Source organism: Hyla sarda, chromosome 7 (genome assembly GCF_029499605.1).
Source record: "Hyla sarda isolate aHylSar1 chromosome 7, aHylSar1.hap1, whole genome shotgun sequence".
In the NCBI taxonomy this organism is placed as follows: Eukaryota; Metazoa; Chordata; class Amphibia; order Anura; family Hylidae; genus Hyla; species Hyla sarda.
Window position 1 is genome coordinate 113693629 of NC_079195.1, and position 23207 is coordinate 113716835.

The window sequence follows — 23207 nt, forward strand, 5'->3', positions numbered from 1 at the left end:
CGGAAGACGGTAAGTTGCCTAGTAACATCTGGAGGGTACAGTTTGAGACCACTATACGGTGGTCTCTAAACTGTAACCCTTCAGATGTTGCAAAACTACAACTCCCAGCATGCCCAGACAGCTGTTTGGGCATGCAGGGATTTGTAGTTATGCAACAGCTGGAGGGCCCCAGTTTGGAGATCACTGGCTGTGATCTCTAACTGTAGCCCTCCAGATGTTGCAAAACTGCAACTCCTAACAGTTTGCTGTCTGGGCATGCTGGGATCTGTAGTTTTGAGATCTCTAAATTGTAGCCCTACAGATGTTGCAAAACTGCAAATCCCAGCATGCCCAAACAGCAAACAGCTGTCTCACCATGCTGAGAGTTGTAGTTGTGTACCTCCAGCTGTTGCATAACTACATCTCCCAGCATGCCCTTCAGCCATCAGTACATGCTGGGAGTTGTAGTTTTGCAACAGTTGGAGGCACACTGGCTGGTAAATACTGAGTTAGGTAACAGAACCTAACTGAAGGTTTTCCAACCAGTGTGCCTCCAGCTGTTGCAAAAGTACAACTCCCAGCATGCACTGTCTGTCAGTGCATGCTGGGAGTTATAGTTTTGAAACAGCTGGAGGTTTGCCCCCCCATGTGAACGTACAGGGTACATTCACACGGGCAGGTTTACAGTAAGTTTCCTGCTTCAAGTATGAGCTGCGGCAAATTTTTCACCTCAACGCATACTCCTAGCGGTAAGCTCACTGTAAACCGCGGCCAGTGTGAATGTACCCTAAAAACACTACACTAACACATAATAAAGGGTAAAACACTACATATACACCCCTTAAACTGTCCCCCCCCCCCCATAAAAAAAAAAATTTTATTGTACGGCAGTGTTTCCAAAACGGAGCCTCCAGCTGTTGCAAAACAACAACTCCCAGCATTTCCGGACAGCCACTGACCGTCCAGGCATGCTGGGAGTTTAGCAACAACTGCAGGCACCCTGTTTGGGAATCACTGGCGTAGAATACCGCTATGTCCACCACTATGCAATCCCTAATTTAGTCCTCAAATGCGCATGGCGCTCTCTCACTTTGGAGCCCTGTCGTATTTCAAGGAAACAGTTTAGGGCCACATATAGGGTATTTCCGTACTCTGGAGAAATTGCACTACAAATTTTGGGGGCTTATACTCCTTTTACCCCTTATGAAAAAGAAAAATTGGGGTCTACACCGCCTGTTAGTGTAAAAACAAAAAAAATTTTTTTACACTGACCTGCTGGTGTTGCCCCATACTTTTTATTTTCACAAGAGGTAAAGGAAAAAAAGACCCCCAAAATTTGTTACGCAATTTCTCCTGAGTACGGGGTTAAATGCTCGGGGGGCGCACAACAAGGCTCAGGAGTGAGAGCGCACCATGTACATTTGAGGCCTAAATTGGCGATTTGCACAGAGGTGGCTGATTTTACAGCAGTTCTGACATAAACGCAAAAATATCCACATGTGACCCCATTTTGGAAACTATACCCCTCATGGAACTTAACAAGGGGTATAGTGAGCCTTAACGCCCGACAGGTGTTTGACGAGTTGGATGGGAAAATAAAAAAAAAAAATTCACTAAAATGCTGGCGTTACCCTAAATTTTTCATTTTCACAAGGGAAAATAGGAAAAAAAGCCCCCCAAAATTTGTAGCCCCATTTCTTCTGAGTAAGAACATACCCCATATGTGGATGTAAAGTCCTCTGCAGGCGAACTACAATGCTCAGAAGAGAAGGAGCGCCGTTGGGATTTTGAAGAGAAAATTTGTCCGGAATTGAAGGCCACATGTGTTTACAAAGCCCCCATGGTACCAGAACAGTGGACTCCCCCAAACATGTGACCCCATTTTGGAAACTACACCCCTCACATAATGTAATAAGGGGTACAGTGAGCATTTACACAGGGGTCTGACAGATTTTTATAACAGTGGTCTGTGAAAATGAAAAATTTTATTTTTCATTTACTTGCTCAGCCCACTGTTCCAAAGATCTGTCAAACGCCAGTGGGGTGTAAATGCTCACTGCACCTCTTATTAAATTCTGTGAGGGGTGTAATTTCCAAAATGGGGTCACATGTGGGGGGGGGGGGGGGTCCACTGTTATAGCACCACGGGAGGCTTTGTAAACGCACATGACCCCTGACTTCCATTCCAAACAAATTCACTCTTCAAAAGCTCAATTGCGCTCCTGCTCAATGGCGCTCCTCCTCTTCTGAGCATTGTAGTTTGACCGCAGAGCACTTGATGTCCAAACATGGGGTATGTCCATACTCAGAAGAAATGGGGTTACAAAATTTGGGGGTAATTTTCTCCTACTATCCCTTGCAAAAATGTAAAATTTGGAGAAAAAAAACAGCATTTGTGAAAAAAAATTTTTTTTCTCAATTACACATCCAACTTTAACAAAAAGTCGTGAAATACCTGTGAGGTGTTAAGGCTCACCGTACCCCTTGTTACATTCCTTGAGGGGTGTAGTTTCCAAAATATTATGTCATGTGGGTATTTTTGCTGTTCTGGCACCATAGGGGCTTCCTAAATGCGACATGCCCCCCCAAAACCATTTCAGCAAAATTGGCTTTCCAAAAGCCAAATGTGACTCCTTCTCTTCTGAGCATTGTAGATCGCCCGCAGAGCATTTTACGGCCCAACAATGGGTATTTCCATACTCAGAAGAGATGGGGTTACAAATTTTGGGGGGCATTTTCTCCCATTACCCTTTATAAAAATGGTAAATTTGGGTAAAAAAAAAACTGCACTTTAGTTAACAAAACATTTTTCTTCATTTACACATCCGACTTTAACGAAAAGTCCTCAAACACCTGTGGGGTTTAAAGGCTCACTGGACCCCTTGTTATGTGCCTTGAGGGGTGTAGTTTCCAAAATGGTATGCCATGTGGGGGGTTTTCTGCTGTTCTGGCACCATAGGGGCTTTCTAAATGTGACATGCCCCCCAAAAACCATTTCAGCAAAATTCACTTTCCAAAATCCCATTGTCGCTCCTTCCCTTCTGAGCCCGCCGAACACTTGACATACACATATGAGGTATTTCCTTACTCGAGAGAAATTGGGTTACTCATTTTGAGAGGATTTTTCTCCTTTTACCGCTTGTAAAAATTCAAAAACTGGGTCTACAAGAACATGCGAGTGTAAAAAATGAAGATTTTGAATTTTCTCCTTCACTTTGCTGCTATTCCTGTGAAACACCTAAAGGGTTAACACACTTACTGAATGTCATTTTGAATATTTTGAGGGGTGCAGTTTTTATAATGGGGTAATTTGTGAGGTATTTCTAATAAGAAAGCCCTTCAAATCCACTTCAAACCTGAACTGGTCGATGAAGAATTCTGATTTTGAAAATTGTGTGAAAAATTGGAAAATTGCTGCTGAACTTTGAAGCCCTCTGGTGTCGTCCAAAAGTAAAAACATGTCAACCTTATGATGCAAACAAAAGTAGACATATTGTATTTGTGAATCAAAATATAAAATGTATTTAGAATGTCTATTTTCCTTACAAGCAGAGAGCTTCAAAGTTAGAAAAATGCAAAATTTTAAATTTTTTCATAAAATTTTGGAATTTTTCACTAAGAAACGATGCAAGTATCGACAAAATGTTACCAATAAAGTAGAATGTCACGAAAAAACAATCTCGGAATCAGAATGATAGGTAAAAGCATCCCAGAGTTATTAATGTTTAAAGTGAAAGTGGTCAGATGTGCAAAAAACGCTCTGGTCCTACAGTGAAAATTGGCCTGGTCCTTAAGGGGTTAAGAAAAGTTCAGGCAAGATAGTTGCCCCCATAATACTGTACAAAAAAATAAAATAAAAGTTGCAAATCAGAAAATAGAAACAGATTAGAAAAAACAAACTGGTTTCAATATAATAAGCAAAAAAAAATAAAAAAAATTTAGGCAACAGGTTCCCTTTAAGAAGTTATTCTGATGTTTTATGCCACAGTTTACAATTCTAAACGCTCAACATTACAATTTATATTGCCATTAAAGTGTAGTGTTAACCTTAGGTCATAGACTTACATTTCCTTCATCTGCATACAGAGGGATGTCGTGGAATGGAGAGATGTAATGTCCCTTGCAGTCTTCTACAAAGCAAGAACAAAAATGCTAGGTGAATATTATTGAACTATTGTAAATCGTGAAACCTTTTTTTAGACAAGCCAATTACATAGGCAGATAGCTACCAGATAAGTGAGCCAATTGACTGAGGGAGACTTCTCAAAACCTGTCCAGAGGAAAGAGTTGCCCAGGTGCCCATAGCAACCAATCTGATCGCTTCCTTCATTTTTCAGAGACCTTGTTAAAAAAGGAAAAGAGGCAATCTGATTTGTTTCTATGGGCAACTTTTGTTTTGGACAGGTTTTGATAACTCTCCCCCTATATGTACAAGTCCATCACTGCTAGTTAAAGGAACCTACATACTGACCAACTATTGGGAGTTATCGCCAGCCTGAACAATTTATAGGCCTTGACAATCCATGCGATCAGCAGTTGATTAGGTTTTTGTTCACCCATTCAAGTTTCTAACTGGTTAAATGACCATGGACGTGTCTACTCGTCCATGTGCCGCTAACCGGGTATGGCACGGGCACCCGACTTGAGTCTGTGTCATTTGTCTGTGACTTGAGTCTGTGCCGACATTAGTAGACATGTGGCAATTGCCGCGGGCGGCTATTAACCCTTTAGATCGCCACTGTAAGAGATGACAGCAGCATCTAAAGAACCCTGTAAACGCTCTATCTGTGGGGGGCAGATAGACGTGCCCCCCCCCCCCCCCCCCACACACACACACACACACACACACACACACACACACACACGATCCACTATGGAGGTAGCCGGAGGGCTTACCTCTGCTTCTGTGCAGATCCCGGCACTCCCATTGATAAAGCCTGGCAGGACCAGGCTTTATCAATGTAGTGCAGATCACACCGATAAATGTGGTTCTATGGAACCACATTGATTTGTATGAGAAATCTAATGATTCCTCCTAAAAGTCCCCTAAGGGGACTAAATAAAGAGTAAAGAATTATTATTTTTTTTTTTTATAAAAGTAAAAACACACATTAACCCCTTCCTTTTGCAAAGTTTAACCTGTTGGGGACGAAGGGCGTATCCATACGCCCGTGGGAATTTCGGTCCCCGCGCGACTGCTGATATCAAAGCATCCCAGCATGCCCTTTGGCGATCAGTAATTGTTGGGAGTTGTAGTTTTGCAACAGCTGGAGGCACACTGGTTGGAAAATACTGAGTTAGGTAACAGAACTTAACTGAAGGTTTTCCAACCAGTGTGTCTCCAGCTGTTGCAAAAGTACAACTCCTCAGTCAGTACATGCTGGGAGTTGTAGTTTTGAAACGGCTGGAGGTCCCCCCCCCCCCCCCCCCCCATGTGAACGTACAGGGTACATTCACACGGGCAGGTTTACAGTAAGTTTCCTGCTTCAAGTTTGGGCTGCAGTAAATTTTTCGCCGCAGCGCAAACTCCTAGCAGGAAACTCACCGTAACCCGCCTGTGCGAATGTACCCTAAAAACACAACACTACACTACACTAACACATAATAAAAGGGTAAAACACTACATATACACACCCCCTTACACTGTCCCCCCCCATAAAAATGAAAAACGTATCATGCGGCAGTGTTTCCAAAACGGAGCCTCCAGCTGTTGCAAAACAACTCCTAGCATTTCTGGACAGCCACTGACTGTCCAGGCATGCTGGGAATTTAGAAACAGATGGAGGCACCCTGTTTGGGAATCACTGGCGTAGAATACCCTTATGTCCACCCCTATGCAATCCCTAATTTAGTCCTCAAATGCACATGGCTCTCTCTCACTTCAGAGCCCTGTCATATTTCAAGGAAACAGTTTAGGGCCACATATGGGGTATTTCCGTACTCAGGAGAAAATGCATCACAAATTTTGGGGGGGCTTTTTCTCCTTTTACCCCTTATAAAAAGGAAAAGTTGGGGGCTACACCAGCCTGTTAGTGTAAAAAAAAAAAATTTTTTTTTTTACACTAACATGCTGGTGGTGCTCCATACTTTTTATTTTCGCAAGCAGTAAAAGGAAAAAAGACTTAAATCAAATAAAATAATTAAAACCTTAAATGAATTTCATCCTAGACTTAAAATAAAACAAAGGCATTGATGAATGGCTTACTTGTGGAATAATGCACAGACAGGTATACCACAATCCCTAATGCCTTAAAAAAAAATTTATATTCATCAATAATGGAGATCCAGTTCTAGTGATTTATAGTTTAATACCCCCTCTTAAGAACAAGATATACACTGAGATTGGAGATAATGTAATGTCACACTATGTACCAATAATGCTCATATGACAAGGGACTGTGCACTTGATTTGGCATAGGTAGTTATATAGCTGAAATTTACCAAGTGTTCGCGCAGGTCTCAGCGCGCACATGACGGAAATCCCGAGGGATCCGTGAGCAGGCAAAACTATCTGTTCGCGCATACGGGAACACACATAGGACGCGGCCGCCTGGTCTCGCGAGAGAGACAATACGAGCAGGTAACAACACTATGTTTTAGCGCAAGTGAGAGTACGCATATGACGTACACACATGACTCATGGCATCAGTCGCTCTATTGCACAGACCCGTTGTCCATCAAAGTGCACTGACCTATGAGTAGTTAATAAACAGGACAAGAGTATGTGATAGTCTTTTGGCCAATCAGTGACGTCATCATCCGAGGTATTAAAACCCCAAACGCAGCGCTGTTTACTCAGATGGCCGCTGCCTCTTGATAACGCTACAGCAGTAGTGAAACATGTCGAGGGGGGCTGAGTAACAAGATTTTTAAGGAAATCTGTCATCAGAATCACCCACACTAAACCTGTTACACAGGCTTGCAGTGCGGGTGATCCTGATTAAAACGCTTCTTACCTGGTTAAAAATGGTTCAGCTGTTATTCAGATATCTTTATTTTTAGTTTTCTGTTATTCCCTCGCTTGGGACTCAGTGGGAGGTCTTATCTCGGACTCGGCCACACGTCATTCTAGCTGGGCGGAGCGGCCGCCCGGCTCATGAATATTCATGAACTTATCTTCGTAGTCTAACTCCTTTTTCTAGGTCTGGTAGGGAGGGCCGTGCATGCGCCGCGTTCCGTACACCCGGAAGCGGCGTTCTCCCCACGGTATTTCACTCATGCAGCCCGTCTTCTTACTTGTATTGGGCCGCAGCTCGAGTGAAGCCGGGGGGAGAACGCCGCTTCCGGGTGTACGGAATGCGGCGCATGCGCGGCCCTCCCCACCAGAACTAGAAAAAGGAGTCAGACTACGAGGATAAGTTCATAAATATTCATGAGCCGGGCATCCGCTCCGCCCAGCTAGAATGACGTATAGCCGAGTCCAAGATGATAACACCTCCCACTGAGTCCCAAGCCAGGGAATAACAGAAAACTAAAGATAAAGATATCTGAAGAACCGCTGAACCATTTTTAACCAGGTAAGAAGCGTTTTAATCAGGATCACCCACACTACACGCCTGTGTAACAGGTTTAGTGGGGGTGATTCTGATGACAGATTTCCTTTAATACTGTGCAAAACAGCCTATAGAAGAAACTGAGTGTGTACTGCAGACACACTCAGAATTCATACAACTATATCTACAACAGATTAGAATTATTCCACTCAGTTATATATATCCATTGCACAATAGCAATAGGCTATTGCACTGATGTTTTAACTTTAGGTGCTAAGTTTTCAATAAAGCTTTTGGGAATATTTTAAGCGTATGGGAAAAATGGGAACAATTGGATGACCCTGCGGGGAAATCTATTGGTAAATATGGTGACCCGGAATATAAGGAGGATCGCGGGTGTCTAAGACACCCACAATCCCCCTGAAGAGATAGGAGTGAGGTGCCAGGGGTGCCACCCCTCCTATCCCTGCTATTGGTGGTCTAGACACGACCACCAATAGCAGATCAGGGGCGGGGGAGTTAACTTTTGTTTTCCCCGTCCTGCACCCCCCACAATAGGCGGGACAGAACGGGGAAACGACAGAGGACCGGCGCCAGAGTTCACTTACCGATCCGCGGAGGCCGCGGGCAACGATCGGCGTTGGAGATCGGCGGGCGGCGATGTCGTGCAGCAGGCTCCCTGGATCTGACGGAAGCCGGTAAGTTGCCTAGCAACATCTGGAGGGCTGCAGTCCGAGACCACTATATAGTGGTCTCTATACTGTAGCACTCCAGATGTTGCAAAATTACAACTCCCAGCATGCCCAGACAGCATGTACTGATCGCCAAAGGGCATGCTGGGAGATGTAGTTATAAAACAGCTGGAGGTACGCAACTACACGCATTGCGAGACAGCAGTTTGCTGTTTGGGCATGCTGGGAGTTGTAGTTTTGCAACAGCTGTAGGGCTACAGTTTGAGACCACTATATGGTAGTCTCTGAACTATAGCCCTCCAGAGCTTGCAAAACTACAACTCCTAGCATGCCCACACAACTGTTCGGTGTCGGGGCATGCTGGGATTTGTACTTTTGCATCATCTGGAGGGCCACAGTTTGCAGTGGTCTTTGTACTGTAGCTTTTCAGATGTTGCAAAACTGCAAATCCCAGCATGCACAGACAGCAAACAGCTGTCTCAGCATGCTGGGAGTTGTAGTTGCGATCCCTCCAGCTGTTGCATAATTACATCTCCCAGCATGCCCTTCGGTGATCAGTACATGCTGGGAGTTGTAGTTTTGCAACAGCTGGGGGCACACTGGTTGGAAAATATTGAGTTAGATAACAGAACCTAACTGAAGGTTTTCCAATCAGTGTGCCTCCAGCTGTAGTAAAAGTACCTTTCCCAGCCTGCATGGTCTGTCAGTACATGCTGGGAGTTGTAGTTTTGAAACAGCTGGAGGTTTGCCCCCCCCATGTGAACATACAGGGTACATTCAAACGGACAGGCTTACAGTAAGTTTTCTGCTTCAAGTATGAGCTGCGGCAAATTTTTCGCAGCAGCGCAAACTCCTAGCAGGGAACTCGCTGTAAACCTCTGCCAGTGTGAATGTACCCTAAAAACACTACACTACCCTAACACAAAATAAAGGGTAAAACACTACATATAGACCCACTTACACTGTCCCCCCCAATAAAAATGAAAAACGTATTGTACGGCAGCGTTTCCAAAACTGAGCCACCAGCTGTTGCAAAACAACAACTCCCAGCATTTCTGGACAGCCACTGACTGTCCAGGCATGCTGGGAGTTTAGCAACAGCTGGAGGCACCCTATTTGGGAATCAGTGGCATAGAATACTCCTATGTCCACCCCTATGCAATCCCTAATTTAGTCCTCAAATGCGCATGGCGCTCTCTCACTTTGGAGGCCTGTCGTATTTCAAGGAAACAGTTTAGGGACACATATGGGGTATCTCTGTACTCGGGAGAAATTACACTACAAATTTTGGGGTCTTTTTCTCCTTTTACCCCTTATGAAAAGGAAAGGTTGGGGTCTACACCAGCCTGTTAGTGTAAAAAAAAAAAAAAAAAAACTTTTTACACTAACATGCTGGTGTTGCCCCATACTTTTTATTTTCACAAGAGGTAAAAGGAAAAAAAGACCCCCAAAATTTGTAACGCAATTTCTCCTGAGTACGGAAAAACCCCAGATGTGGGTGCAAAATGCTCTGCGGGCGCACAACAAGGCTCAAGAGCGAGAGCGCACCATGTACATTTGAAGCCTAAATTGGTGATTTGCACAGGGGTGGCTAATTTTACAGCGATTCTGACAAACGCAAAAAACATAAATACAGACATGTGACCCCATTTTGGAAACTACACCCCTCAAGGAATGTAACAAGGGGTATAGTGAGCCTTAACACCCCACAGGTGTTTTCGTTAAAGTTGGATGGGAAAATTTAAAAAAATTACTTTTTTTCACTAAAATGCTGGTGTTAATCTAAATTTTTCATTTTCACAAGGGAAAATAGGGAAAAAGCCCCACAAAATTTGTAACCCCATTTCTTCTGAGTAAGAAAATACCCCAAATGTGGATGTAAAGTGCTCGGCGGGCAAACTACAATGCTCGGAAGAGAAGGAGCGCCATTGGTATTTTTAAGAGAAAATGTGTCCGGAATTGAAGGCCACGTGTGTTTACAATGCCCCCATAGTGCCAAAACAATGGACACCCCAACATGTGACCCCATTTTGGTAACTACACCCCTCACGTAATGTAATAAGGGGTACAGTGAGCATTTACACCCCACAGGTGTATCAGATTTTTGGAACAGTGGTCCGTGAAAATGAAAAATTAAATTTTTAATTTGCTCAGCCCACTGTTCCAAAGATCTGTCAAATGCCAGTGGGGTGTAAATACTCACTGCACCCCTTATTAAATTCTGTGAGGGGTGTAGTTTCCAAAATGGTATGCCATCTGGGTTTTTTTTTTTTATGCTGTTCTGGCACTATAGGGGCTTCCTAAATGCAACATGCCCCCCAACCAAAATTTGCTCTCAAAAAGCCAAATATGACTCCTTCTCTTCTGAACATTGTAGTACCTCCATACTCAGAAGAGATGGGGTTACAAATTTTGGGGGGTATTTTCTGCTGAGTATGGAGGTACCCCATAAGTTGACCCGAAGTGCACTACGGCCGAACTACAATGCTCAGAAGAGAAGGAGTCATATTTGGCTTTTTGAGAGCAAATTTTGGTTGGGGGGCATGTCGCATTTAGGAAGCCCCTATGGTGCTAGAACAGCAACAAAAAACAAAAAACACATGGCATACCATTTTGGAAACTAGACCCTTTGAGGAACGTAGCAAGGCATAAAGTGAGCCTTAATACCCCACAGGGGTTTCACGACTTTTGCATATGTAAAAAAAAAAATTAGTTTTAATTAAAATGTGTGTTATCCCCCAAATTTCCCATTTTTGCAAGGGTTAATAGCAGAAAATACCCCCCAAAATTTGTAACCCCATCTCTTCTATTAACCATTGCAAAAATGTGAAATTTGGGGGGGGGGGGGGGGGGGGGAACACACATTTTACTTGTTACGTTCCTCAAGGGGTCTAGTTTCCAAAATGGTATGCCATGTGTTTTTTTTTTGCTGTTCTGGCACCATAGGGGCTTCCTAAATGCAACATGCCCCCCAGAACCCATTTCAGAAAAACGTACTCTCCAAAATCCCCTTGTCGCTCCTTCACTTCTAAGCCCTCTACTGCGCCCGTCGAACAATTTACATAGACATATGAGGTGTGTGCTTACTCGAGAGAAACTGGGCTACAAATACAAGTATAAATTTTCTCCTTTTACCCCTTGTAAAAATTCAAAAATTGGGTCTACAAGAACATGCAAGTGTAAAAAATGAAGATTGTGAATTTTCTCCTTCACTTTGCTGCTATTCCTGTGAAACATCTAAAGGGTTAAAGCACTTACTGAATGTCATTTTGAATACATTGGGGGGGGGGGGGGATGCAGTTCTTATAATGGGGTCTTTTATGGGGTATTTCTAATATGAAGACCCTTCAAATCCACTTCAAACCTGAACTGGTCCCTGAAAAATAGTGAGTGAAAATTTTATGAAAAATTTGAAAATTGCTGCTGAACTTCGAAGCCCTCTGGTGTCTTCCAAAGGTAAAAACATGTCAATTTTATGATGCAAACATAAAGTAGACATATTGCATATGTGAATTAAAAAAAAACTTTTTTTTTGGAATATCCATTTTGCTTACCGTATATACTCGAGTATAAGCCGACCCGAGTATAAGCCGAGACCCCTAATTTCAACCCAAAATCCCAGGAAAAGTTATTGACTCGAGTATAAGCCTAGGGTGGGAAATACCTCATCCCCCCCTGTCATCATCCAGACCCGTCATTAACATCCTCATCATCATCCCCTTGTCATCATCCCACACATCCCCCCTTCATCATCCCCTTATCATCCCACACATCCCCCCTTCATCATCCCCTTGTCATCATCCCACACATCCCCCCTTCATCATCCCCTTATCATCCCACACATCCCCCCTTCATCATCCCCTTGTCATCATCCCACACAACCCCCCTTCATCATCCCCTTATCATCCCACACCCCCCTTCATCATCCCCACCCCCCTTCATCATCCCCACACCCCCCCTTCATCATCCTCTTCTCATCATTCTCCCTCAGTGGTCTTCAACCTGCGGACCTCCAGAGGTTTCAAAACTACAACTCCCAGCAAGCCCGGGCAGCCATCGGCTGTCCGGGCTTGCTGGGAGTTGTAGTTTTGAAACCTCCGGAGGTCCGCAGGTTGAAGACCACTGCGGCCTTCAACATCATCCAGCCCCCTCTCACCCCCTTTAGTCCTGAGTACTCACCTCCGCTCGGCGCTGGTCCGGTCCTGCAGGGCTGTCCGGTGAGGAGGTGGTCCGGTGAGGAGGTGGTCCGGGCTGCTATCTTCACCGGGGGCGCCTCTTCTCCGCGCTTCCGGCCCGGAATAGAGGCGTTGCCTTGACAATGACGCAGAATTACGTTGGCAATGAACGCACCTCTGCGTCGTTGTCACGGCAACGTGACTATTCTGAGGCCGGGCCCGAAGCGCTTAGAAGAGGCCTCCCCGGTGAAGATAGCAGCCCGGAACACTATCCCACCGGACCACCTCCTCACCGGACAGTCCTGCAGGACCGGACCAGCGCCGAGCGGAGGTGAGTACTCAGAACTAAAGGGGGTGAGAGGGGGCTGGATGATGTTGAAGGCCGCAGTGGTCTTCAACCTGCGGACCTCCGGAGGTTTCAAAACTACAACTCCCAGCAAGCCCGGACAGCCGATGGCTGCCCGGGCTTGCTGGGAGTTGTAGTTTTGAAACCTCTGGAGGTCCGCAGGTTGAAGACCACTGCGGGTGGGGGAGTTCACTCGAGTATAAGCCGAGGGGGGTGTTTTCAGCACGAAAAATCGTGCTGAAAAACTCGGCCTATACTCGAGTATATACGGTACATTCAGAGAGCTTCAAAGTTAGAAAAATGCAAAATTTTCTATTTTTTCATCAAATTTTGGGATTTTTCACCAAGAAAGGGTGCAAGTTACCACTAAAATTTACCACTATGTTAAAGTAGAAAATGTCACGAAAAAACAATCTCGGAATCAGAATGATAACTAAAAGCATTCCAGAGTTATTAATGTTTAAAGTGACAGTGGTCAGATGTGCAAAAAACGCTCTGGTCCTAAGGTGTAAAATGGCCTTGTCCTTAAGGGGTTAAAGGGGTATTCCAGGAAAAAAAAAAACTTTTTTATATATCAACTGGCTCCAGAAAGTTAAGCAGATTTGTAAGTTAAGGTTGTTCTTTTCTGTCTAAGTGCTCTCTGATGACACGTGTCTCGGGAACTGCCCAGTTTAGAAGCAAATCCCCATAGCAAACCTTCTAAATTGGACAGTTCCCGAGACACGTGTCATCAGAGAGCACTTAGACATAACAACCTTAAAGGGGTACTCCGCCCCTAGACATCTTATCCCCTATCCAAAGGATAGGGGATAAGATGTCAGATCGCCGCAGTCCCGCTGCTGGGGAGCCCTGGGATCCCCGCTGCGGCACCGCGCTCTCATTACAGCACAGAGCAAGTTTGCGTAATGACGGGCGATACGGGGGACGGAGCAGCGTAACGTCATGGCTCCGCCCCTCGTGACATCACGGCCCGTCCCCTTAATGCAAGTCTATGGGAGGAGGCGTGACGACCGCCACGCCCCCTCCCATAGACTTCTATTGAAAGGGGTGGAGCCATGACATAACGATGCTCCGGTCCCTGTACTGCCCGTCATTAGGTGCAGAGCGAACTCGCTCTGTGCTGTAATGAGAGCGGGGTGCCGCAGCGGGGATCCCAGGGGGACCCCGGCGATCTGACATCTTATCCCCTATCCTTTGGATAGGGGATAAGATGTCTAGGGGCGGAGTACCCCTTTAACTTCAGAAGCTCATAAGTACTGAAAGGATTAAGATTTTTTAATAGAAGTAATTTACAAATCTGTTTAACTTTGTGGAGCCAGTTGAATTAATATATTATAATATATATATATATATATATATATATATATATATATATATATATATATATATATATATATATATATATATATTAGATAGATAGATATTACAAAAAAAAAAAGTTTTCCAGGATAACCCCTTTAAAATTGTGAGCATGCAAACACCCTCTTACACAGGGCAATACTTGACCCGGTCAGATGCTAATCACCCCATGCAAAAAGACTTAAATTGGAGATTTTCCTACCCTAGGTGACGGAAAATATTGTCTTTATGAAAGACAGGAGGCCTTGCATTATATGCATTTTCTTTACTGAAAGCTTAGCAGCAAGAATATAAACATTTATAACAATCAATCTGAAGAAGAAAAAAAAAGTATATATAAAAAAAAAAAAAAAAAACACTTTACAGGTATATAAGCGTAACCATGAGTGCTATACAGTAATCACTAGCCAATCAGAGGGTATCCCAGGTGATATAGGGTGCTGTCTGACTGAATGCTCATAAAATATAAAAAAAAATCTATAGTTCAACAACAAGATAAGTCTCAAGTTCTGGAATAGTCTTGGCGGTATGACCAAATGTGCGGTATGACCACTGTATTTTTGTAAGTTATGGCAGTTCCATGGTACATAACTATTTCTCCCCCCAAATCATGTGACCCGCGAGCGCTGTTCTGAACCCCCCCCCCCCCACCAGTTAATTATCAGCCCAGCGCTGCGCTCTCCCCATCGGGGTACTACTCACGTCTCCCGCAAGCACTGCCTCCCTCGTCCTGTTTGTTGTGGCCGCCGGAGCGGACACTCTATACTGTACTCTGTATCCTTATGCCCAGGCTGCAAAAGTTAAACAAAATAAACTTTAACACACCTTCCTACGTCGGCCGAACACACTTCCTGGGGACAGGAAAGTCAGAGAGCTGTCAGCCTATCACCGGCCGCAGCGATGTTCCGCCTCGGCCGGTGATAGGCTGAGCCCACTGTCATGTAAGAAGCCGGCTTCTTACATGACAGTGTGCTCAACCTATCACTGGCCGAGGCGGAACATCGCTGCAGCTGGTGATAGACTGACCTCAGACGTTCACGTCCCCAGGAAGCAGGTCCGGACAGCCAGGCAAGGGGAGTTAAAGTTTATTTTGTTTATCTTTTGAAGCCCGGGCATAGGGATACAGCGTACAGTATAGAGAATGTCAGCACTGGTGGCCGCAACATACAGGAGGACCAGGAGGGCCATGCTTGCAGGTGACGTGAGTAGCACCCCGTTGGAGACAGCGCGGCGCTGGGCTGATAATTTGGGGGGGGGGGGGGGGGAACAGCGCTTGCGGGTCACATGATTAGTTCCCAGATGTGAGGACAGCGCAGCGCTGGGTTGATAATTAATTCATTCTCAAGGGGGAGGGGCCCAACTTGTATTGCGGTATGGGAAAAAATCATATCGTGCAGCACAAAAATTTTGTATTTTGGTATGAACCGGTATACCGGCCAGCACTATCTTGAACATCTGAGAATAGAAGAAGATCAGTAGATAAGAGGAGATGAAAATTCCATGATAACCATGGCTATATTTTCCCTAGCAAAGGAAAATCTGGAATTTTTTTTTCCAAGACAGGAGGCCTCGTATTATATGCAAGTTCAAAGCTATAATGACGTATACAAAAAGACATATTAAAAAGTACATTATAACATTATAGAAGAGACAGATACATGGGCCCAGATTTATCAAAGTTTGTAGAGCTAATTTTACGTATATTTGGCGCAACTTCGCTTATTTGCGATCCTACCATAGGGAAAACACATTAAAATCACATACTCGCAGAAACATATTGGATAAGGATATAGCAAAGAGACCGCAGAAAAAATGGTGCCCCACCTTGAACACCCAATGTCAAAGACATATACATGAAATAATTAGATAGCCTAATATGTAAAGGGATACACCCTCAAATAGGTAAAGCATAAGGAAAGGTACAGTACCAGGTGATCCAAGCACCATGAATAACAAAAATATATTACCCAGTGGTGAACAAATAAAGAGGTGAGGACCGCCAATGCCCGACGTTTCACCACCTTCTGGCTTCTTCCGGGGCGTGGGAGATAGACACACATACGGATTCAGATTCAGATTCTGTTGTGCGCACCAATCAGCCCAAAATTTCCAGGCTGATCGGTAAGCAGTCCTAGTACCCGGAGCCCAGGCTTCTGACAGACTCTCTCTAATTGACTGAGAAAGTTCTGACTCAGATGTGATTGGCCCGATATTAACCACGCAACTAGTGAGAGTTGATGCGATAGAATTAGAGGATGAGGGTACCCCATTGGGTCCAAAAGAAGATTTGGAAAAAGAGGAAGAATTCTCGGAGAGTCTAACATTCCGAGAATTTGGGGAAACCATGGTTGAGATGACCTCCATGGAGTGATTAGGACTATAGTTGCTTTCTGGATGCCTTGCGCTTTGAAAAAGCCAGACAATGGCGAAACGTCAGACAGGAGGGACATACATTTTAGCTCAGCACTGTGATATTGGATCTAAGAGATGTATAGGAGGCTGTAAATACAGCTAGCAGCAAAAATATCAAAAAATAGCCAGCTTACTTATACCAATGCTGGATGCAGGGTATTTTGAAGGAGAAAATATTGGCTTGTGAAGCCAGCTAGCTAATTAATAATAAAATTAGAATAAAATCAGCTCATACACCTATACATGCTATATAGCATAATAAATACACCCAACAACGTCCATATACAGTGCTGTATTTTTAATATGTCACTGCCACCTAATGGCCACTGAGCACAATTTTCTTTAATTTTGTTAGAATAAAAGTTAAGTTTTATTAATAAAAAAATTTTGGGTGCCTCTAGTCAGAGTTATCCCTGAGGGGATTTATTTCCCCAAGAAATTTTGTTGTGATGCTTTCTGGATGGAGACATTTTAGTAGAAGCCTGGGAATGAGAGTGAATGGAGGAAAGGCATAGAGAGTCTTCAATGGCCAAATTTGAAGAAGGGCGTCTACTCCCCACGATTCGGGATCGGGGCGCCAACTGAAAAAAAAAAAAACAGGAGTTGGTGATTGAGTCTGGAAGCAAAGAGGTCTAAGTGGAGAGGACCCCAAAGATTTGTAGAAAAATTAGGTGATCTAATTTCCAATCGCTGGAATTCCAATCGGCAACCCTATTGGAAAGACCCGGGAGATATTCGGCCTTGAGGACAATATTCCTGTCTAGGCAAGAGTGCCAAAGGTCTTTGGGAATATTGGCTAACATTGATATATTGCACCGCTGAGATCTTGTCCATGTGTATTAGGACACAGCAATGAGATTTGTTCTTTGCAAAAAAAATAAAAAATACTGCTGTAAGCTCCAGACAGTTGATGTGTGAGATTCCAGAGATGACCATTTGACTCCTATGGATAGGGAACCACATAAGCCCCCCCAGCCAAGGAGACTCACATCTGATTCCAAAATAAAGTCTGCATTGGAATTGAAAATAGTCTTTCCATTCCATTCTGGAATATGGTGAAGCCACCAAAGAAGTTCTTCTTTTGTTTCTGCGGAAAGACGAATTTCGTCTGAGTAACCACGACCTTCTCTCAGGTGTTGGACTTTTAATCGTTGTAGGGCTCAATAATGCAATGGATCTGGGGGGCGGGGGGGGGAATAAAAAAAATCATCTGAATAAATGCGGAGAGGAGACCATCGATACAGGTTATTGAACAAAGCGATATTCGGTCCTTGTTGAGAAGGGAGTATATTTCCTTCCAAATAGTTCTCAATTTCTTTAGGGGAAGACTCAATGAGGTTTGGGTATTGATTAGAAAACCCAAGAACTCTACTTCCTGTGAAGGAATAAATCCATTGGGTCATAGTTCCTCAGGAACCCTAGGTTGGTCAGGAGTGAAAGGGTCCACTCCATGTGAAGGTAAGTTAGATTGAATGAATCGGCCATGATGAGAATGTCTTCTAGATAGATTATGAGATGAACACCTCGAGAAAATAACAGCCACCACTGGTTTAATCAGTTTGGTGAAGCACCAAGGGGCTGAAGAGAGGCCGAAGGGGAGGCAAGTGATTTGCTATTTGTTTCTCCAAATGAATTGGAGAAAAGATTAGGAATAAGGATGAATCTGGACTGTCCGATAATCTTTCAGATCGTATCAGATTTGCATCAACCAATCATTCTGAAGAAGGAGATCTCTTAGTAGATTGATGCCTTCCATCTTGAAATGACAATAATGTACAAAGTTGTTTAACATTTTTTGATTTATCACTGGTTGGTAACTTTTTTTTTTACTAAAAAAAGAGGTTGCTGAAAAAACCTGGAGAATTTAGAGGGACTTGAAGGATGGCATGTTTGGCAAATAGTTCCTGTATTTCTAAATTTATTAAGATTTGATCTTCTTTTGAGAAATGTATTGGATAAGGGAGATTCATTTGATAAGGTGATAAGGGTTGTAAATTAATTATATTTTATATCCTCTCACTGTGTTGATAATCCAGTGATCAGAAGAAATCCTTTCCCAAAATTTGAAAAAAATTTTGGAATCTTCCGCCCACTGGAGGCTGGAAAGAAATGGTCTGAGGTAGACTTACCTGGAAGTCTGGAACTTGAGGAGGATGGTTGTCCTCTTGTCCTCCATGGACGTCCTCGGTAGGGGAAGAAGGGTTGGGGTTATGGCGGGGGAAAATTGAGAGATGATCTATCTGGACAGGAGGGGCCTCGACAGTGTGCTCTGTAATGAGTGTTTCTGCCGGGAACACTGCCCCTTACTTCTCTTGGCCAGTCGTAAAAATGTATTTGGGAAAACTTTGAGTGATGCTTGGGCTTTGTCCAAAGAAGAGAAGCCAACATAGTTTGAAATTTATTTTATGAATTGATCCCTGAATAGAAAACCTTCTGTGGGTGAAGATTAGTGGGTGGAGGCTAGATGTGTTAGTTGGGGGATCTAGTTTCACGAGTATAGAACGTCTCCTTAGTGCAAAAAACCTCATTCACATTTCCAAACCGGCATACAGCTCTCTGTGCCCATCCTCTAAGAGTGGGTATATCTATGCAATTGCCAGTACTAAAAGCATCCTCGGATAAATCCATAATTTTGGTTAACAGACCCAAAAGATCCCGAAATTTGTCTTGGCAAAGTCTGAAACTACAAATGGATCCCTTTATTTTTTTTCACGAGACTTTTGGATATACCTGATCAAAATTGGATCAGGTATAGGTTTGTTGCATTTAGCAACAAATTAGGTCGTGGGCATTATGCCTTTGATTTATCTCTTGTCTTATTATCAAGCCCTTTTCTAATACAATAACATATGAATCTTTCAAATTCAGGGTTAGGAGGCCACTCCCCAGATCTAGGATGTTTAACCCCTTAAAGGGGTACTCCCACCCTAGACATCTTATCCCCTATCCAGAGGATAGGGGATAAGATGTCTGATCGCGGGGGTCCCGCCACTGGGGAGCCCCGCATTATTGCATGCGGCACCCACCTGTGTTGTCACCGGAACCACTGGAGTGTCTGAGTCGCGACTCCGGGAACGGAAGTCCGTGACGTCAGGACTCTGTCCCTGTGTGACGGCCGTATCAGCAGAGCAGGAGCGGCAAGGTGATGCCAGGGGGGAGGGAGCAAATGATGAGGGAGGAAGGGGGGGGGGGGTGCAAATGATTATGATGATAAGGGGGTGTGATGAAGAGGGGTGCAAGTGATGGAGCAGGTGATGGGGAGTGGGATGATTTGGATGTGAAGGAGCTCTGGCTACTTTCCTACCTACCTTATTAATTTCCTGGGTACATACCCACACCTACGTAGCCACCTGGCTACGTACCTAGCAACCTAAGTACCTACCTACATACAAATGGTATAGGTCACAGCAAAAAGTATTCAGACTCCCAATTTCAAATAGGCTGTGGTCTTTATTTATGTCATCAGCAGTGCAACGTTTCGGCTATAGTGTAGCCTTTGTCAAGCATGCTTTTTCATGCTTGACAAAGGCTACACTATAGCCGAAACGTTGCACTGCTGATGACCTAAATAAAGACCACAGATTTTTGAAATTGGGAGTCTGAATACTTTTTGCTGTGACCTATACCATTTGGATGTTCTGTATCTGGACTGGTTATCTGGATGGTCACGGGCATAAGAGCAGGGACTAGTGCTGTCTTCCCTTCTTGACGTACCTACATACACACATAGCTACCCATTTACCTACCTATGAACTAACCTTCATATCTACTTACCTACTTGCATAGCTACCTACCTACCTACCTATATCCAAGGAAAATTGTAGTTCCCCAAAGTGCAGAATTCAGTGCAGTTAATTCCATTTCAAACAGAGTTACAGAGCAGGCTACGTTTAATCACCTCTCATGCTTGCAAGGCGAAGATAGGTCGCTGAAATGTAGCCTGCTCTACAACACTGTTCGGAATAGAAAACTCCACCGAATTCTGCCTTTCTGAGGAATGCACTGGAAAATTGCAGAAACTAAGGTTTGTATTGCAGATGCTGCAGTGATGGGTTTTGCCTGTAAGAAGCAGTCATTGTGGTCTGAGCAAGATGGAGAAGAGAAGGAAAGAGGACGCCGCCGACCGTAAAAGACATGAATTGTGAGTCAGTTAGTTAATGTAACTGTATGCATATTCTTGTGCAACACGACTGGGGTCTGATCCTTGGGTCTGTATTATGTAAAGGGGGGGGGGAGAGGGTCTGTATTATGGTGGGGTCCGATTCTGGGGTCTGTATTATGGTGGGTGATGATTCTGGGGTCTGTATTATGGTGGGTGATGATTCTTAGGTCTGTATGTGGTGTTGACTGAGGACTGTATTATGTAGGGGGGGGGGGGGGTCTGTAGTATACAGGCCCGAGTTAGGTCAAGTTTCTTCTTGGTTTTTTGTCCTGCGTTTTTCTTCAAACCAAAAAAAGAAAAAAAAATGCCTGAAAAAACAGGAGTGCAATTTCCTGCGCCTGGCGTTTTTTCATTTGTGTGGAAATTGCACCTTGGCAGTTTTTTTTTGGTACCCAAAATTTGTTGGGTGCAAAAAAGTAAAAATAAAAAAGATGCAGTAGTGATGGAAAAAATGTTATTCAACAAAATTAATATATTTTTCATGATTTTTTAATAAAGTGTGTGTCTCACTTTTTTCTCTTTATTTATTTTTTTACATTTTTAAGGTAGTACTACTACTCCCAGCATGGAACAGTGTGTTCCATGCTGGGAGTAGTACTACCTAAAAAAAAAATAAAGAAAAGAAAAAAAAAAAAAAGTGAAAAAAAACACACACTACATTTTTATTATTGTCAGCTACATTTTTAGGTCCCTGCCCGCCCACATATCTTGATCACCGCTTTAAAAATGAATTAAAATGGTTATAAAAAAAGATAAGTTTCGTTAGATACAATTTTTTTCCTTCACTACTGTATCTTTATTTTTTATTTTTATTTTTTTAATGGTGCCCTACGAAATGTTATTAAAAAAAAAAAACTATACAACTAATTGTATAACTTGTGTGAAGTCACATAAATAGGATGAGGTGTATGACTGGAGAAATTGATCTACATAGTGTGACAAATTCGAGGTAATAGAGCCTATCCCAGATATTCAAGTTCTTCCTGGGTGATTCTCTGGGTCCTTGTGCACCTTCGGTAAAAATCCTTTGTAGAAGCGTAGATCGCTTCTCGGCCTTTTGGCTAAGATCAAGTGTAGTATCTGTTATCAGTTTAATATCCGATACATCCACTATCTGGGGACTATAGATTAAATTGATTGAGAACGGGGGCAGATTTCAAAGCTTGCTTCCGTCGCCCTATGCATTAACCCGACATGGCAGTATCTTCGGGTACAGTGCACCCGAAAAAAGGCCTTTGTAGAGTACCTAATAAAAACTCATTAATTCAAGGGGTCTCTAGCTAGAATGTAATATTAATACTAGGGATCAACCGATATTGATTTTTTAGGGCCGATACCGATAATCTGTGACCATTCAGGCCAATAGCAGATACAGTAGGGATCAAAAGTTTGTGCCAGGTAAAAATGTGTATTAATGTGTATAAAGAACCCAAGAAAAAATGGAAAAATCTCCAAAAACACATGAAATTACAGATTAGACATTCTTATAATATGTCAACAAAAGTTATATTTTATTTCCATCATTTACACTTTCAAAATAACAGAAAACAAAAAAAATGGCGTCTGCAAAAGTTTGGGCACCCTGCAGAATTTATAGTATGCACTGCCCCCTTTGTAAAGTATCACAGCTTGTAAACACTTTTTGTAGCCAGCCAAGAGTCTTTAAATTCTTGTTTGAGGGGTATTCCAGGCAAAAACTTTTTTTTATATATATATATCAACTGGCTATGGAAAGTTAAACAGATTTGTAAATTACTTCTATTAAAAAATCTTAATCCTTCCAATAGTTATTAGCTTCTGAAGTTTTCTGTCTAACTGCTCAATGATGATGTCACGTCCCGGGAGCTGTGCATGATGGGAGAATATCCCCATAGGAACTGCACAGCTCCCGGGACGAGAGACAGAAAAACAACAACAACAACAACAACAACAACAACTCAACTTCAGAAACTAATAACTATTGGAAGGATTAAGATTTTTTAATAGAAGTAATTTACAAATCTGTTTAACTTTCCAGTGCCAGTTGATATATATAAAAAAGTTTTGGCCTGGAATACCCCTTTAAGGTCCATCCATAGATTTTCAATTATGTTGAGGTCAGGAGATTAAGGCCATGGCAAAACCTTCAGTTTACGCCTCTTGATGTAATCCCCCGTGGATTTCGAGATGTGTTTAGGATCATTATCCATTTGTAGAAGCCATCCTCTCTTTAACTTCAGCTTTTTTCACAGATGGCCTCAAGTTAGCATCCAAAATTTGCTGAAGTTTTATTGAATCCATTTTTCCTTCTACTCGTGAGATGTTCCCTGTGACACGGGCTACAATACAACCCCAAAGCATTTGGGCAGAGGTTCTTTTCATTAAATTCTGTCCCCCTTCTTCTCCAAACGTACCTTTGCTTATTACAGCCAAAAAGTTAAATTTTAACCTCATCAATCCACAGAAATTGTTTCCAAAATGCATCAGGCTTGTCTATATGTTCATTTGCAAAGTTCAAACGCTGATTTTTATGATGAGGACATAGAAGAGGTTTTCTTCTGATGACTCTTCCATGAAGACCATATTTGTACAAGTATCTCTTAATAGTGG

General features: G+C 43.2%; 1 protein-coding gene and 1 non-coding gene across 4 annotated transcripts in view; one reads left to right on the forward strand and one right to left on the reverse strand.

Annotated features, from left to right (window-relative positions):
* The window catches only part of PPA1 (inorganic pyrophosphatase 1), a 132492-nt gene that overhangs the window by 73253 nt on the left and 36032 nt on the right, over nt 1–23207 (reverse strand). For all 3 annotated transcript variants that reach the window (XM_056530483.1, XM_056530481.1, XM_056530482.1), the window contains exon 2: nt 4045–4109. Coding sequence is in view for 1 of the 3 variants with exons in the window: in XM_056530481.1 (XP_056386456.1) it covers nt 4045–4109 (65 nt within the window). In the remaining 2 variants the exon portion in view is untranslated. The remainder of the gene's footprint in view (nt 1–4044; nt 4110–23207) is intronic.
* LOC130283583 (U2 spliceosomal RNA) lies at nt 21660–21844 on the forward strand. The gene has a single exon (XR_008846744.1). It is a non-coding gene; the product is annotated as a U2 spliceosomal RNA (small nuclear RNA).